The 18070-nt window shown below is 39.2% G+C and overlaps 1 protein-coding gene and 1 pseudogene across 8 annotated transcripts in view; both read right to left on the reverse strand.

Annotated features, from left to right (window-relative positions):
- Positions 1-18070, reverse strand: part of ZMYM4 (zinc finger MYM-type containing 4) — a 163910-nt gene that overhangs the window by 115433 nt on the left and 30407 nt on the right. For 7 of the 8 annotated variants that reach the window (XM_005892637.3, XM_070368447.1, XM_070368445.1 and 4 more), the window contains one exon: positions 1474-1519. In XM_005892637.3, coding sequence (XP_005892699.2) covers positions 1474-1519 — 46 coding nt within the window. Of the gene's footprint in view, positions 1-1473; positions 1520-17974; positions 17997-18070 lie in introns of those variants that run through there. The other variant, XM_070368448.1, reaches the window with a different exon arrangement.
- LOC138986310 (large ribosomal subunit protein eL6 pseudogene) lies at positions 3835-4746 on the reverse strand (annotated as a pseudogene).

Genomic DNA, 18070 nt, shown 5'->3' on the forward strand with positions numbered 1-18070 from the left:
TAACAGCATGTTTTACTTTTTGACCCTGTTCCCCCGACCACAGACAACTGGTTCAAAGATACACCAGCTGGACCAATTATAATCTTTTTACTAGGAACTTAAAATCTAAAATGGATAAACAAAAAGACTAAAAGTCACTGGAGCATAACTGCTTTTTGGCAGTACTAGACAGAGCAGGCCCATGATCACGTTTCATTGAGTTCCCTGGAGGAAATGTGTTCTTTATCTCCTCCCTGATATTTGTGAAATACCCCAGTACACTTCTAAATGTTTTTTTTTGAGACAAGCAAGCAAAAGTCTATTTTTGAAACTTGCATGCAATAAAAAGGACATTTAATAATTAAATCCACTGAAGATCAGGAACGCTAGTTACTTTTCAATATGCAATCTAAAGAACTGTTACCACTCAAAAAATATTAACAAACTAATTCCAAAGAGAAGGAAGGTACTACTAGATCCCTTTAGTGAAGGTAAACAGAAAACAAAACAAAAGAAAAGCACATTTCCCTTGCCTTAGGAATTTTAGATGATGAAATTTATCCATCATAAGCAAGTGCATGAACATCCTTTGATGATTCATCAATTCTATTCTTAGATTCACTAAACTTACTGTGGCAATCATTTAATGATGTACATAAGTCAAAACATGCCAATTATATCTCAATAAAACTGGAAGAAAAAATTCTATTCTTGGAATTTATTCTACACAAACACTTCAATAAGTAGACAAAAACGTGTACAGAAATGCATACTTAACACTGTTTGTAACAGTAAAAAGTTGAAAATAATATCACACATGTAAAAGAGGAATCTGGTTAACTTACAGTACAGTGAGACAATAAAATGCTGAGTACACACTAAAAAGGATAAAATGGGTCCATAAACACTAACAGAAGATGTCCAGGCAGTTGTATGAAAAATGCAAGAACAGTACACTCTTCCCGCCCATCACATAAAGATATGTATTTACATTCATAGAAAAAAGTCTGGAAAGATATATATTACACTTTCAAACCAGATTCTCTTTGGAGAATGGTAAAGATAAAGGTTTTTATTTTCTGCTTTATTCATTTTTGTATTATAAAATTGAATGTATTACTTTTATAATCTAAGAAACAAAGTTTCTTTTAAGAAAATCATGTAACAATGGAAAAAATATGAAGAGAGAATTAAGAGACCCTGTAAACAATTTTGAGTGATAAGTTCAACATGATCCACACATATACAAACCATGGCTATATTTCAATAGTAGTAACTACAAGAATATTTAAAGAAAAGAGTAAGATTCTTACAAGTCAGATTAACTTTATTAAAACACTAAGATGGTGTGGAAAGATCTAAACCAAATCAAGTTGGACCATCACACTAATTAGCCCTAACTAATCACTGTGATAGATAAATGCCTTCTCTAGACTTGTATTTATTATCTAAGACACCACTGTTTTGGGTTTTTTTTTTAAGAATGGTACTTACAGTTCTCTACAATTTCATCAAAAACTGCACCAGTTTTCTGCTCAAACTGAAAAAGCAAAAAAAGAAAAGTAACATTATTATCATTCTTCATTCATGCTTTTTAGTATCCCTTCTTCCTCCCTTAAGAGTCGTAATCTTCACCCAAAGTATGCAAATTCATAACAATATAAACAAAAACACTACCAAATAGAGTAAAACAAAAATTTAGTACGGATAAAAGGGTTCTCAGGCCAAAACTTCCAAACCAAAAGTTAAGAGATATATACATACTCTCCCTATTAAAAAAGCTATTTTTTAAGGTTTTATAAAAACTGAAGTATAGTTGATCTACAATGTTTCAGGTATACAACAAAGTGATTTGGAAAAGCTACAAATCACTTTTCTATCACATAACACAAAAGATGATATACATTTGTAATAATAATAAAACACAGCCAACACTTACTGAGAACTTTCAACACTTATTATTAGAACTATGTTAAACTTCTAATCAAAACTGAACAGAACAATCGCATCAATAGGTTTTACTCTCAGGCGAAAGCCAGAAATCTGCTGCTCTTTAAATCAAAGTTAGTCAAATTACAGAAACGATTCCTTTTTGAGTATGTTAGGGCCCAATACAGAAACAGAGCCAAGTATAAAGTAACTTCAGACCTTTAAAACAGACACAGAGAAGGGGAAATCTAAAGCAGAGGGAACTCCACTCAGAAGCTGATAAAGACACAACTAGTATTTTTCACTTCTAGTCTTTAAAGCCCTCCTCATTTTGGCAAGTGTGAGCATTCCAACCTCCTGCCTCCCTACCTACTATTCATCCATGAGGCAAGAAGAGAAGCAACTCTGCTTCATGATAAACCCACTAAACTACAGGTGAGTCTCCCCATTCAAAGGGGAAACTTCAGGGAAAAAGAACTACCTAGCTACCTACATAACTACAAATAAAACACAACAGCTAGCTATAGTAATCAATAATATCTAAGATTCATTGAACAAAAAGACAATCAAGGATCCCAGATTTCTGAAAGAAATTAACTATGTGAAAGAGAAGGTTCAAGAAGAATTAAAGAATAACCACTCCAGGAGGAAACAATTTACAGAAAAGAAGTTTCTACTTTTAAGTGCTGAGATACGTGAGAGGCTACAGATACAAAAACTAAACCCAGATGGCCATGAAAAGGAGACATATGAAAATATTAGCAGACAAGAAAATAAAAATTTTGCTGGGCAAGCTTTTGACAAGAGTTCTAAAAACTTCCAAAAAAAAACAAAACAAAAAGTTAGAGTTGAAAGATATTTTATATGAAAACATGAAAGATTAAGCAATTAGGTATAAAAGAAATCTCAAAGGCAAATCCAAGGAAGAGAACAATAAACAGGTGAAATAATAGAAGAAAATTTCCCTGAACTAAATAAATGGATATTTGAGATTGAATGGGTATACCAAATACCAAAGAGAAAGTGGGGGGCGGGAAGGCACATCCTGGTGAAATTTCAAAATTTCAAAAAGAAAACAAAAAGAAAAATAAAAAATTATCATGCAGATGATTCATTAAACACATTTAACATAACTGAATTCAACTATATAAACAGTGAAAAAGGAAAGAAACAGTAAAGGCCACTTTACCTACCATTCCACTCAATGAGCTATGTGAATAAAAGGGAAACGGGAGACATGACTCCGCAAGCCAAAGAATGAAAGCACTGGGCTACACTGAAAAGGGGTTTGAGTGTCTGAAGAAAATGCATTTTTTGGACAACACTGCCTTTTTCTTTTTCTGGTGATGAAAATGATCTAAAACTGATGTGGTTGCACAACTGTGAAAATACAACTATTGAATTATATGCTTTAAATGGGTGAATTGCATGACATATGAACTACATCTCTATTAAGCTGTTCTAAAAACACATTAAGAAAACTATTTCCATGAAGTCTTGCATATTAAAAACTGAAAGGCACAAATGAAACAAGAGTAACTAGGGAAACGGTATGTCAGCATATGCCAGTATTTTTTAAACAGAAATTTTCAAAATATATATTCAAATCCATTAAATAAATAATATTTTCAATACATTGAAGCCCCTCAAGTACAATTTCCAGTGTTATGTGGTTATCTCCTTTTAATGTTAGCCTCTCTGTGTATTTGAACTTCTTACTATGGTAGAGCTTCAATTAAGGGAGAATCTACTTTTGACTCACTTTGATTTTGTTTTTGTTTTTCTTATTTACAGAATTTTATTTTACCTTGGAGTATAGTTGATTTACTATAGTGAAATGGAGAACACTCCCACCAACAGTGTAGAAGGATTCACTTTTCTCCATCCCCTCTCTGGCATTTATTGTTTGTAGACTTTTTCTTTTTTTGAAATGACAAGTTATTTAATTAGGTTCTTTGCAAGAAGTTCAGAACACTACTTTGTGAGGATAAATTCCATTTGTGAGAGCAAACACGGAGCGGAGGTAGCCCTGGAGCTGAGGGACAGCTTTGATTCTTCGCAGAATTTGTGAGTCCACAGCTTTCTGATCAACCTTGCGCTGCTCTGTGATCTCGTATTTCTCTCTCTCTGTGTCGAAGATCTCGCCCTCCTCGTGTCTGGGTTTACACAGCTTCTTCTTCTTGAAGTGTCAGTGAGATGTTCTGGGATTTTCACACCACTGATATCGATTTTGGTGAAGGTGGCAATGACAAATTTCTGGTGTGTTCTACGCAGAGGAACTCGATTGAGGGATAGAGGCCCAGTCACAAGTAGCAAGCCACTGACCAGCTGCTTCAAGAAAACGACCCTCTTGCCTCTGTGGCGCCCAGTGAGGATGATCAGAATGGTCCCAGGAGTGATGCTGGCACGCAGCTTCCTCACATGCTTACTGAAGGGTTTTTTGCCATGACTCAACAGTTTTCGAGGCACATCTTCAGTAGGGTAATACCTACGCATTTTGCGAAGTTTGACCACTCGGGTACCACCATTCTTGTCTCCACCAACTGGTTTTGTGACAGTAGCAAGAACACAAACCTTCTTTTTCTTTTCGACCTTGGATTTAGCTGCTGAATACTTTCTCTTGTACAAGGCCTTTCAGGAGTACATGGCTGATCGGGAATATCTGCCAATTCCTCTGACCAGGACAGGATTTCGGCTGCAGTGGGGCTTCCCCTTCTTAACTTTCTTCACCTTTTCCACCTTTTTAGCCTTGTTGCCAGCATCAGCCTTCTTGGCTTCAGGTTTTTTCTCCTTAGTATCTGGCTTCTCAGCCTTTTCACCCGCCATCTTGCAAGATGGGAAAGAACCGTTTGTAGACTTTTTCATGAGGCCATTCTGACTGGTGTGAGGTCTGACTGGTGTGAGGTCACTTCACTATAATTTTGATTTAATTTCTCTAATATGCAGTGATGTTATATACAATAGAATATTACTCAGCCATAAAAAGGAACAAATTTGTGTCAGTTCTAGTGAGGTAGATGAACTTAGAGTTTGTCATACAGAGTGAATTAAGTCAAAAAGAGAAAAACAATTATCGTTTATTAACACATATATATGGAATCTACAAAAATGGTCCCTTAGAGAAGGAAATGGCAACCCACTCTAGTATTCTTGCCTAGAAAATCCAATGGACAAAGGAGCCTGGTGGGCTAGTCCATGGGGTCACAGAAGAGTCAGACAAAACTTACCTACTAAACAACAACAGAAAAATGGTACTAAGGAACCTATCTGCAGGGCAATAATAGAGAAGCAGACATAGAGAAAAGACTTGTGGACACAGCAGGGGAAGAAGGCAGGATGAATTGAGAGAACAGCATTGAAACATATATATTATCATATGTAAAACAGATCTGTATGATGCAGGGAGCTCAACTTGGTGCTCTGTGACAACCTAGCTGGGTAGGATGGGGTGGGAAGTAGGAGGGAGGTTCAAAAAGGAAGGAACATCCGTATACCTATGGCTGACTCATGCTGATACATGGCAGAAACCAACACAACATTGTAAAGCAATTATCCTCCAAGTAAAACTAAATAAATTTTTTAAAAACCCATAATAGTGATGTTGAGCATCTTTTCATGTGTCTGTTGCCTATCCGCATGTATTCTTTGGAGAAATGTCTAATTTAGATCTTCTGCTCGTTTTCTGATTGGGTTGTTTGGCTTTTTGATCTTTTAATTCAAATCTGTTGGTGACTGCTCACTTAACACTAACACTACTCTCAAATATGGACTACATCAGAACTGCAGAACACCTGCTTGGCCTAAAATCTAACATTGGGGTGACAACAAATGTACAAGTAAGACTGTAATACGGTGGTTTTGCTAAATGTGTCTGGGTGCTTCTTGTCTAACCTGTATATTTACAAACAAGAATTAGATATAAACTGTAATTTAGCTTTGAATAATGTTATTACTCAATCCTCAAGTTTCATAAAAGATTTAACTGGACTTAAAAGCCAAGCTGATTTTAAGAATCTGTAATAATTATTCTGTATAGGCAAGGATTTTCTCAATACCACAAAACCTAATATTAAAAAAATAAACAAATGAATATGGATATTAACTTAAGACAAAAAATACCAGTTCATTTTTAGTTACCAAAATAGTCTTATGGGTTCTACCCCTTTCAAAACATGTAACTGTTGCATATTTAAACTTATAAAATAAATGCTACAACTTTAAGGGATTTTTACTTTCAAATTTCTTTACCCATAAAATAAAGATATAGTGATACCTACACTTCCCAGAATTGTTAGCATGATTAAATGAAAAGCATTTAGCATATGATTAGCAAATCAGAAATATGCAGTGAAAGTGTTAGTCACTGAATCGTGTCCAACTCCCACCAGGCTCCTCTGACCATAGAATTCTACCGGCAAGAATACTAGAATGGGTAGCCATTCCCTTCTCTAGGGTATCATCCTGACCCAGGGATTGAACCCATCTCCTATATCACAGGCAGATTCTTTACTGTCTGAGCCACCAGGGAGCAATAAGATGACATTAATAAAAGATATCCTCCCTTATCTTAAAATTTAGGATTCACTACAACATTTGTTTGTAAAAATGTATCCACTGCTTAAAATTAAAGGAAAGCACTGGGGAAATGACTTATCCCTCTTTATTCCAAAAATTAAGCACTGGGAATAGAGTATATTTTTACTTACCAAACAGAACACTAAAGTTCCCTAACCCTAGAGGGAGCTAAAAATCCCAATATACTGTGAATTGATAAATACCACCCATGACCACCTGCGGGAAAAAATTAAAACATTTAAAAAATCACAGAGGGAATTCCCTGGCAGTCCAGGGTTAGGACACTACATTTCCACTGCAAGGGAACCAGATTCCATCCCTGGTTGGGGAACTAAATCTGCACACAGTGTGGTGTGGGCAAAAAAAACCCACAGAAATTTACTGAATCCTGGACCAATAATTTTTATTTTAAAATGTTAATTTTCTCTTTTATCCACCATGTGTGTGTTAGTTGCTCAGTCATGTCCTACTCTTTGCAACCACATGGACTGTAGCCGACCAGACTCCTCTGTCCATGGGATTCTCCAAGCAAGAATGCCATAGGAGTGCGTTGCCACTGCCTTCTTCAGGGGATCTTCCGAACCCAGGGATCGAACCCAGATCTCCTGAATTGCAGGCAGACTCGTGCACTGCATGCAGATTCTTTACCAACTGAGCTATGAGGGAAATCCACCATACAATTTTGCAAATTCTCTGGACATAACTGCTAAAATGCCTAACACCATAAACACCTTTCTCAAACTGGTTTTAATATCTGCAACAATTTAAGAGTTTATATGATAAACTTATTCAGTGAAAACTAAACCAAAAGCTCTATTTTCAGAAAGTTGAACCTGGATTTTTCAATGATTAAGTAGAGACTGAAAACTGTCAAATGTCTTTCACTGTCTTCTTCTCTAAAATTTACTCTTTTCACCACTGATTCCTTTTTTTCATTTCAGTAGGAGCCCCAACACCCCAGAATTCAAAGAACTCTCAAAATATTTTCTGCCATTCAACTGGGCTTCCTTGGTGGCTCATTCATAAAGAATCTGCCTGCAATGCAGGAGATGTAGGTTTGATTCCTGAGACAGGAAAATCACCTGGAGAAGGAAATGGTAACCCACTCCAGTATTCTTGCCTGGGAAATTCCATGATCAGAGGAGCCTGGCGGGCTACAGTCCATGGGGTTGCAAGAGTTGGACATGACTTACCTACTAAAACCACCACCCGCTTCAACTGATCGTAAGAACTATCGTTTCTATTTCTAACACATCTTCAGTTTTAGATAAATCTTAACTTTCCATGATTAGCTAACCTATAGAGGAGGTCAAGAAAGAAATAGAAACTGTTCCATAATTTAATTTCTGAAGGATAACTAAGAATTAAGTGAAAAGATAGAAGAAAAGATTCAAGAGAAGAACAGCAAATGTAAAGGAAAAAACTTAGCAGGAAAAAACTGAAAATTCAAACAACAGAAAGGCTAGGTGGGTAAGAATTCTGGGACTAAAGCAAGTCAGCACTGTAAGACAAAGCTGATGACAAATCATGGGCCAAACAATGGACATTCTTTATGGAAAGGGTGACCACATATTCCAGTTAGCCCAAAGCATCGCAGCTTATGCCTACTATCCCCATGTAATCATTAACATGCTCCCTTTCACTCTCAAAACTGTCTCAGTTTGTCACCCTAAGTATTAGTCATGTTTAGACGCTGGACTTTATCCTAAGTAAAAACACTGAAGGAGATAGTAGAAAGGAGATCTAAGTTCTGAAAACAATTACTCTGGTTATAGCGTAAGGTTATTTATTATTCCTCACTAAAGTTCTCATCATACCATTCCCATACTATTGTCTTCCAACTGGGAATGAGTTCTACCAGATGAAATTCCAATGCTTACTTTTCTTGTGGGGTGGAGGGCGGCGGGGGAAGAGGTGCTACTCAGCTTTCAGGATCTTACTTCCCCAACCAGGCACTGAATCCAAGTCACCAGTAGTGGAAGCCCAGAGTCCTGACCACTAAACTGCCAGGGAATTCTCTCCAATAATTATTTAAAATAAAGCTCTTTGATACTTCCCTGGTGGCTCAGACAGTAAAGCGTCTGTCTACAATGTGGGAGACCTGGGTTTGATCCTTGGGTCAGGAAGTTCCCTGGAGAAGGAAAAGGCAACCCACTCCAGTACTCTTGCCTAGAAAATCCCATGGACGGAGGAGCCTAGTGTCCATGGGGTCGCAAAGAGTCGGAAACGACTAAGCGACTTCACTTGCACTTTCTGATAAACCATTTAGAAGTCTTGACTTCTCTGTAGCACTACATTTATATTTCACTTACAGTTACTTGTGGCACAGTTAACATATATGTGTCAGTATCACTTTCTAGATAAATCTTTTTCATCTTGGGATACCTACAGGTCCTAGCATACTGTGTTGTATCTCCTTTCTGTATCTTTTTTATTAACTGAATACCGTAACTCTGCATCTCTCAATATTTGTTATACAAAACCTGCAAGAGGCCCTAAGTGAAAAAAAGAGTTCTGTGATCAGATATTCTTTCCAAATACAGTATTACAGAACTCTTCCACTACTTGGCATAAAGTTTTATTCATCATCCTCCATTTGGTAGGAAAAAGATGTTATCTCATTTAAGTTTGTATTTTGCTGTTTTATTTACATTCATTTTCATTTTCATTTTTGAAGAACCTATAACATATAGTTATTATATAATATATAATAATATAGTTATTAACTGTGATTATCAATTCTATCAACTGTCTGACTTCAGAATTTTTTAAATGACCTGAGTCAATGGTTCACAAACCAGAATGACGAGTGGTCAACACTTAGCAAGAAAAACTGATATGAGATATGAAGAAAATCAATAAAATGTTATACAGACAAAACAGAAATATCAATAAAGAGAAAATACATAAAGAAACCAAAAAAGAAATTCTAGAGACAAAAAGTTCAATATCTAAAAGGAATTCACTAAATGGATTCAAAGGCAGATTTAGGCAAACAAAAGAATCATCAAGCTTGAAGACAGAACAATGGAAATTATCAAGTCTGAGGAAAAGAAAGAAAACTGATAGAAGAAAAATAAACACGGTAAGGAATCTATAGGACACAAAGCAGTGTACCAACATATGTATTGTGGGAGTCCCAGAAGCAGAAAGAGCAAAATGGGGCAGACAGAATATCTGAAAAATTAATAATTGAAAACGTCCCCAAATTTGATGAAAAACACGAACATAAATGTCCAAGAAGCTCTACAAACACCATGTAAAGATAAACTCAAAGAGATCCACATAAAGACACTTTGAACAGCCAAAGATAAAGAGAAAATCTTGAAAGCAGCAAGACACAACTGGCTCATCACACACAAGGTGTCCGCAGTAAGTATGTAAGCAGGGTTGGATGGCATCACTGACTCAATGGACATGAGTTTGAGTAAACTCCGGGGGCTGGTGATGGACAGGGAGGCCTGGCGCGCTGCAGTCCACAGGGGCACAAAGAGTCGGACATGACTCAGTGAAAGAACTGAACTGAACTCATTAGAAAGACTGTATGCCAGCAGGCTGATATATTCAAAATGTTAAAAGAAAAAGCAGATAACCAAGAATCTTCTATTCGGTAAAACTCTCCTTCAAGGAGAAATTAAGACATTACCAAATAAATAAAGCCTGAGAAAGTTCATACTACTGAAGGACAATGAAATGAAAGGGCAATAGAAAGTAATTCACATACTGGGCATATACTTTGAGGAAACCGTTAACTGAAAAAAATTCATGCACCTCAATGATCATTGCAGCATTATTTACAATTCCTAGGACGTGGAAGCAACCTAGATGTCCATCATCAGATAAATGGATAAAGAAGTTCTGGTACATGTACACAATGGAATATTACTCAGCCATAAAAGGAACATATTTGACTCAGTTCTAACAAGATGGATGAACCTATACAGAGTGAAGGAAGTCAGAAAGAGAAAACAAATATTATATATTAATGAAAACACATGGAGTCTAGAAAGATAGTGCTGATGAACCTACCTGCAGGGCAGCAATGGAGATGCAGACATAGAGAACAGACTTGTGGAAACAGCAGGAAAGGAGAAGGTGGGGCAAATTAAGAGAGTTGCACTGACACATATACAGTACCATATATAAAACTAGATAGCGGAAATTTACTGTATGAAGCGGGGAGCTCAAATCTGATGCTCTGTATGATAACTTAGAGGGGTGGGAATGGGGTGGGAGGGAGGTTCAAGAGGGAGGGGATATACATAACCTATAGCTGATTCATGTTGATATATGGCAGAAACCAACACAATATTGTAAAGCAATTATCCTCCAATTAAAAATAAAGAAAATTTAAAAATAATTTTACAAAATAATATAGTAATTCACAGCCATATGAAAAAATAAAGATCTTAATAAAGGTAAATATATGGGCAATTAAAAAACTTAGAATTACTGTAATTTTGGTTTATAACTCAAGTCATTTTTCTACATAATTCAAGACATTAATGAAACTTAAAATTCTTACTTTATGTTTTTAGGCACATGATGTATAAAGATATGATCTGCATGGGTCCACTTATCAGATCAGATCAGTCGCTCAGTCGTGTCTGACTCTTTCTGACCCCATGAATCGCACCACGCCAGGCCTCCCTGTCTATCACCAACTCCCAGAGTTCACTCAGACTCACGTCCATCGAGTCAGTGATGCCATCCAGCCATCTCATCCTCTGTCATCCCCTTCTCCTCTTGCCCCCAATCCCTCCCAGCATCAGAGTCTTTTCCAGTGAGTCAACTCTTCTCATGAGGTGGCCAAAGTACCGGAGTTTCAGCTTTAGCATCATTCCTTCCAAAGAAATCCCAGGGCTGATCTCCTTCAGAATGGACTGGTTGGATCTCCTTGCAGTCCAAGGGACTCTCAAGAGTCTTCTCCAACACCACACTTCAAAAGCATCAATTCTTCGGCGCTCAGCCTTCTTCACAGTCCAACTCTCACATCCATACATGACCACAGGAAAAACCATAGCCTTGACTAGCTGGACCTTTGTTGGCAAAGTAATGTCTCTGCTTTTGAATATGCCATCTAGGTTGGTCTGCATTTTTTTTAACAGTACATACTACAGTACTACACAGATATGGAAAAATCACAGACACAGAGGGCCAACTATAAATTCCATGTGGGGTGCTCCACTGCATGGAGGGCTGGTGCCCCAACCCCCATGCTGTTCAAAGGTCAACTGTATTTACAAATCTCCTTTTTGATAAAGGATACTGAGAATATATAGAAAACTCCTAAAACCTACAAGAAAACCACCCCAATTCAAAAGCAGGACTTCCCTAGCAGTCCAGTGGTTAAGACTCCATGCTTCAACTGCAAGGGGTGTGGGTTCATTTCCTGGTTGGGGAACTATGATCCCACATGCTGTGTGGTGTCACCAAAAATTAAATTTGATTAAAAAAAACAGGGGCAAAGGACTTGAACAGATATTTCTCCCAAGAAAATATACAGATGGCCAATAAGCAGGAGAAAAGATACTCAATGCCCCTAATTACTTGAAAAATGCAAATCAAAACTACAATGAGATATGACCTCAAGCTCATTAGGAAGGAAATCGCAAACCTCTCCAGTATTCTTGCCTGGAAAATCCCACGGATGGAGGAGCCTGGCAGGCTACAGTCCATGGGGTCACAAAGAATCGGACACGACTGAGCGACTTTCACTTTCACTTTTCAGAAAGAAGAAAAATTACACCACATGGAAATCAAGGTAAACCCAAAGGAATGAGGGATTCCCTGGTGGCTCAGATGGTAAAGAGTCTACCTGCATTGCGGGAGACCCAGGTTCAATCCCTGGGTCGGAGAGATCCCCTGGAGAAGGAAATGGCAACCCACTCCAGTATTCTTGCCTGGAAAATCCCATGGGTGGAGGCGCCTGGCAGGCTACAGTCCATGGGGTCGTAAAGAGTTGGACACGACTGAGCGACTTCACTTTCATTTTCAAAGGAATGAAGAGCACAAGAAATGTAAGTATCTGAGTTACCAACTATATACCTACTGTCTTTCAACTTCAAATCTGATTTTCTCTGCCTTGTTTTTGGCATCTATAAACACTTCTCCTTTGTCATCTGGCAGTGTTAACTTTTGACAACAGATTGCACCCAAAGAATACTCTGGAAAGAATGGGTCCTCTTCTCATTGCACTGTGCTCTAATCTGCTTGGCTCCAGTGGAGGCCAGTGGTCTATGAGACAGTCGATGGCCCTCTCCCCAGGTGCCAACTCCCCACCAGTCTCAGCAACACACACACAACTCCACTGGTGGTTTCCTACTCAGACACACACACACACCCGCAGGCAGTTTCCTATCAGATTTGGTCAGCTCCCTAGAGGGTAGCATACCGAGCAAGTTTCAGCAGTACTCCAATGAGCAGGTTTCCCAGAGAATTATGCCGATACTCCAGGTGGCTTCTTCTCAGGTTCAGCAAGGGGTTTTCTAGTGACTTTTGTCAGCACCCGAGGAAGGTTTCCTCCCTGCCAGCAAAAATCTGCAGCACCTAAAACTTCTTCAGCATCTACTGGCATTCCACCCTCTCCAAAATTTGAATCTCAGCCCTGAAGGTGGGAGACAGGCATCTTCACATCTTTCCATCACTGGTACTTTGCCTCAGTCCTACAGCTAGTGGCTACTCCTTTTACCTGCTAGTCTGTAAACTTTAATATTCTCTTTTGCCCTTAAGAGTTAATTCTCTGCTGCTGCTGCTGCTGCCAAGTTGCTTCAATCGTGTCCGACCCTGGGCGATCCCATAGACAGCAGCCCACCAGTCTCCCCCGTCCCTGGGACTCTCCAGGCAAGAACACTGGAGTGGGTTGCCATTTCTTTCTCCAATGCGTGAAAGTGAAAAGTGAAAGTGAAGTCACTCAGTCATGTCCGACTCTTCGCGACCCCATGGACTGCAGCCCACCAGGCTCCTCCGTTCATGGGATTTTCCAAGCAAGAGTACTGTAGTGGGGTGCCATCACCTTCTCCATAATTCTCTGCTACTGGTTGATAATTCTTTACACTAAACTTTTCTTATTCAATTTACTTTTCAGTTTCTGATCTCTGACTAATACAGGGTAGGTAGTGGCAGTGTTGACAGTAGACAGACCCACAAGGATGAGATTTGGAGATTGGCTTGATTGTGTCTCTGGGTTTAAGCATTGGGCTCAAAGAGGAAATAGGAGGCTAGTAATCCCTGCCACACAGTGCCATTAGAGTTGTTACACTTAACTGTTAAGGCAGTAATGATGAGTTATATCCATCTCATGTAACAGATTTATGAGATGGATTCTCCAAGTGCTCTTCAGCAGTTAAAGAATAACAAGTTCAGGTCCATTAACTCTCAAATCAAATCACAGTCTGAGAAACAGAGCACTTTCATGATGGTATTAAAAAAAAAAGTCTTAATTCTTATAACCATAGGTTGAAGGGTTTCCCTGATGGCTCAGCTGGTAAAGAATCCACCTGCAATGTGAGAGACATGGGTTTGATATCTGGGTTGGGAAGATCCGCTGGAGAAGGGAAAGGCTACCCACCCCAGAACTCTGGCCTGGAGAATTCCATGGACTGTATGGTCCATGGGGTCCCAAAGAGTCAGACACAACTGAGTGACTTTCACTTCCACTTTCCTAGCTTGGTATTACTAAAAATGAAATGCAAAATCTAACTGTGCAAACAGCTGAACTACAATTATCACATGAATTCACAGTCGAACCATTTCTAATATGAAAGTAAGGGCAATGACTAGGAAAAGAATGGATCCTTAAACCTGGAATGGGAACGTGTGATTGAACCAGAATGAAAAAGACAACTTCAAATCTCCAGGAGAAATAACTTACCATCCTGTATGTAAGAACAGCCTTTCTTTTCTTGAATATCTGTGACATCCTTATGTGACACAAATGACTTGCGAGAAGATGTTAACTCTCTTCAAGATCAACCACAACCAACCCTGTTATCACTAGACCCACGAATTGGTTGCAGTAAGACAAATACACACTATGACCCAACAGGGAAGAAATTACATGTCCAAAATGCCAAAACCTTGCTAACATATAAAGGCAAAAACCTGGGACTGCGTGTGAAAACAGATGCTGAGGGTATTAGACCAAGGAGATTATATAATTCATTAAAATGAGTGAGATAACTACAGATTCAGAATGTAATGTGCTAGCTGTGCAGCTGGAGGTGGCTCTACCGGCTTAGTTGTTGGTTTAAACTTATACTCAACAATAGCTGATAATCATTAGGGAAATGCAAATCAAAACTACACTAACAATGAAGATGTAATAAAGTTTAGAGACTGAGAGAGCAAAGTTCCACTGGCATTATGTAGGAGAGGAAATCCAAAGGCTCAGGGAGACAGGAACATCGTTCATTTATCCTCTGCAACCTACACACCTATTACCCAACTACATTCTCTGAGAAGGCCCAGAGGACGCTACACTAGTGAGAGAAGCGCATACCCTGAGAAGCTGTGTGGCGGCTCTCTTTTGGAAGTCAGATATGGAAGCCAGCCCCCTGAGATGGGGGCCCAGGCAGCAAAGGCCAAGTGGCAGCACTCAACCCCAAGATAAGGGCAGCAGAGAGGCACCAGTAATCAGAGTGCCTGGCCTGCAGGAGCCTGGCAGTGGCTAACTGTTCACAATGATTCTAGCAATGAAATACATGGGCAGCGTAATCTACCAGAAAAATGTCTAAATCTGGTTGCCAGAAACTCACTTAAGGCATCAGAGTGGAAGTTAAGGACATGTGACCAGTTTCCAGACCAAGTTAATTAACTGACTCACTGGCTCTTTTTTATTAAGATTTATTGATTGACTGATTGATTTTCGGCTATAGTGGGGCTCTGTTGCTGCAGGCAAGCTTTTTCTAGTTGTGAAGAGCGGGAGCTACTCTTCACTGTGCCTTCTCAATGCGGCAGCTTCTCTTATTGTGGCTTCCCAGATGGCACAGTGCTAAAGAATCCGCCTGCCAATGTAGAGACACAAGAGATGCAGGTTCAATTCCTGGGTTGGGAATATCCTCTGGATTAGGAAATGGCAAATCCCTCCAGTATTCTTGCCGGGAAAAATTCCATGGACAGAGGAGCCTGGCGGGCTACAGTCCACAGGGTCTCAAAGAGTTGGACACAACTGCACGCACACTCTCTCTTGTGGAGTACGGGCTCTAGGGCATGGAGCTCCAGTAGTTGTAGCACATGGGCTCAGAAGCTGTGGCTCACAGACTCTAAAGCACAAGCTCAGTAGTTGTGGCACACAGGCTTAACTGCTCCAACGCAGCTGGGATCTTCCCAGACCAGGGGTTGAACTGGTATCCCTTGCATTGCAAGACAGATTCTTAACCACTGGACCACTAGGGAAGTCCCCCATTGCCTCTTAATTGTGGGGAGATTTGGTTCTCTTGAGGAAGGACTCTGCACCATTACCACAAGTGGTGGTGGTGGTAGTGGTTTAGTGGCTAACTCATATCCAACTCTTTGCAACCCCATTGACTAAAGCCCCAGCAGGCTCCTCTGTCCATGGGATTTCCCCAGCAAGAATACTCGAGTGGGTTGCCATTTCCTTCTCCACGGGATCTTCCCAACCCAGGGATCAAATCCATGTGTCCTGCTTGGCAGGTGGATTCTTTACCACTGAGCCACCTGGGAAGCCCCTAACACAACCATAAATCTTCCTCCAAGCCTCCCCCAAGATGGATCCACAGCCACTTAATAAGGAGTGGTTTTCAATCAGGGGCAATTTCACTTCCCAAATCTAGAAAAGTTGGCAGTGTCTGGAGGCATTTTTGGTCATCACAACTAGGGAGTTCAACTGACATCTAGTGGGTACAGGTCAAGGATGCTGCAAAACATCAATGTATACAACAGCCACCACAGCAAAGAATTATCTGGCCTTAAAAGACCCTACATGATCTAGACAGTTATCTCCCTGATCTCTTCTCTGACTGTTCACCACCTTGCTCTTTCACCTCCAACTGCCTGTTCGATGCTCATAAAACATGCGCAGTACTCTTCTGCTTCAGAGCTACTGCCCTTGTTTGTTTGCCCTCTCCTATCATGTTCTTCCTCTCAGAGATTTGTATGGGTTTCTCATTTCCTTCAGATTTTTGCTTAGATGCCCCTGTTTAAAACTGCAATGCCCCTTCCACTATAGCATACTGTGTCCCATTTTAATAACATTGAGTTTTCCCATCCAGGAACATGATATATTACTCTATTTTTTCCAAGAGTCATCAAAGCACAGTGGTTACAGGGACTTGCCTGGCAGTCCAGTAGTTAGGACTGCCCACTCCCATTTTTTTTTTTTGGCCCCATCTTCTGGCTTATAGGATCCTAGTTCCCCAATCAGGGACTGAACGTGGGCCCTTGGCAGTGAGAGCACAAACTCCTAACCACTGGACTGCCAAGGAACTGCCTTAAATATTTTCTTTACAGTATAGCTCTGCTCATATCCCAAGTTGTGATATGGCATGTTCTCATTGCTATACTCTTTTTGTTACTAAGGTATAATTAACATATAACACCATTATTATACTCTATAAACAACTGAAGCTAGTTATAACTTATTTAACCCAAGAGTTGCTTAAAAGTTTTAAAATTTCAAAACTGTTGGATTGTTTTAATTGATACTCTACTCATCTCAGTTTTAATGCACTATGGTCAAAGAATGTAATCTCTAAATTCTAAGGTTTTAAAATTTGCAATCTTCTTCAAAGTATAAATTATGATTAATTTCTGTAAATGTTCCATGAGAATGTAAAAAGGCAATGTCTCCTCATTCTGTACCAGGTTCAATTAAACTATAAACCTCTAAACCGTTTAAATTTTTGTTTTATATACTTCACTACAAGGCTTTTTGATACATAAAAATTCATGGCAATTACATTCTCAAAGTGAATTATATCTGTTATGAATAAAGTCAGAAATCTGTGGCAGATCATTTTTTTACATAGTTTTCTTTTAATATTAAAATTCTGATTTTGCTGCATATGCTTTATATACACTGTTTTATTTTTAATTTTTTTAGTTTCATTTCATTTTAGATTTCTTATGAGCAACATCAAGTAGAGCTCATACTGAACAAAAGAATCTGATCACCTAACTTTTTTAAATGGGCTCCAAAGGAGTCCAACCATGAATGTGCAAAATGCTTAGGACACAGATTCCCACACTCGGTAGAAACTCCAGAGAACTTTCCTAAATCTAGAAACTAAGATGATATAACTTTAAAAAGTCCTGGGAATTCCCTGGGAGCCCAGTGGTTAGGACTCCACACTTTCACTGCCAAGGGCATGGGTTCAACCTGTGGTCAGGGAACTAACATCTTCCAAGTACAGTCAAAAAAAAAAAAAAAGATTATCAAGTGTTATGTTCCCTAAATACTATTTCCCACTAAGAGGGATCAGGACTCCTGGCAGAAATGGTTGATTTCAGATCCAGAATAGGGAATACACACATGAAGCTGCTTCATCATTCAGCTACAAAGTCATGTCTGACTCCTTGCCATGGACTGTAGCATGCCAAGCTTCCCTGTTCTTCACCATCTCCCAGA

The sequence above is a fragment of the Bos mutus genome, chromosome 3 (assembly GCF_027580195.1).
Source record: "Bos mutus isolate GX-2022 chromosome 3, NWIPB_WYAK_1.1, whole genome shotgun sequence".
NCBI classification, from domain to species: Eukaryota; Metazoa; Chordata; class Mammalia; order Artiodactyla; family Bovidae; genus Bos; species Bos mutus.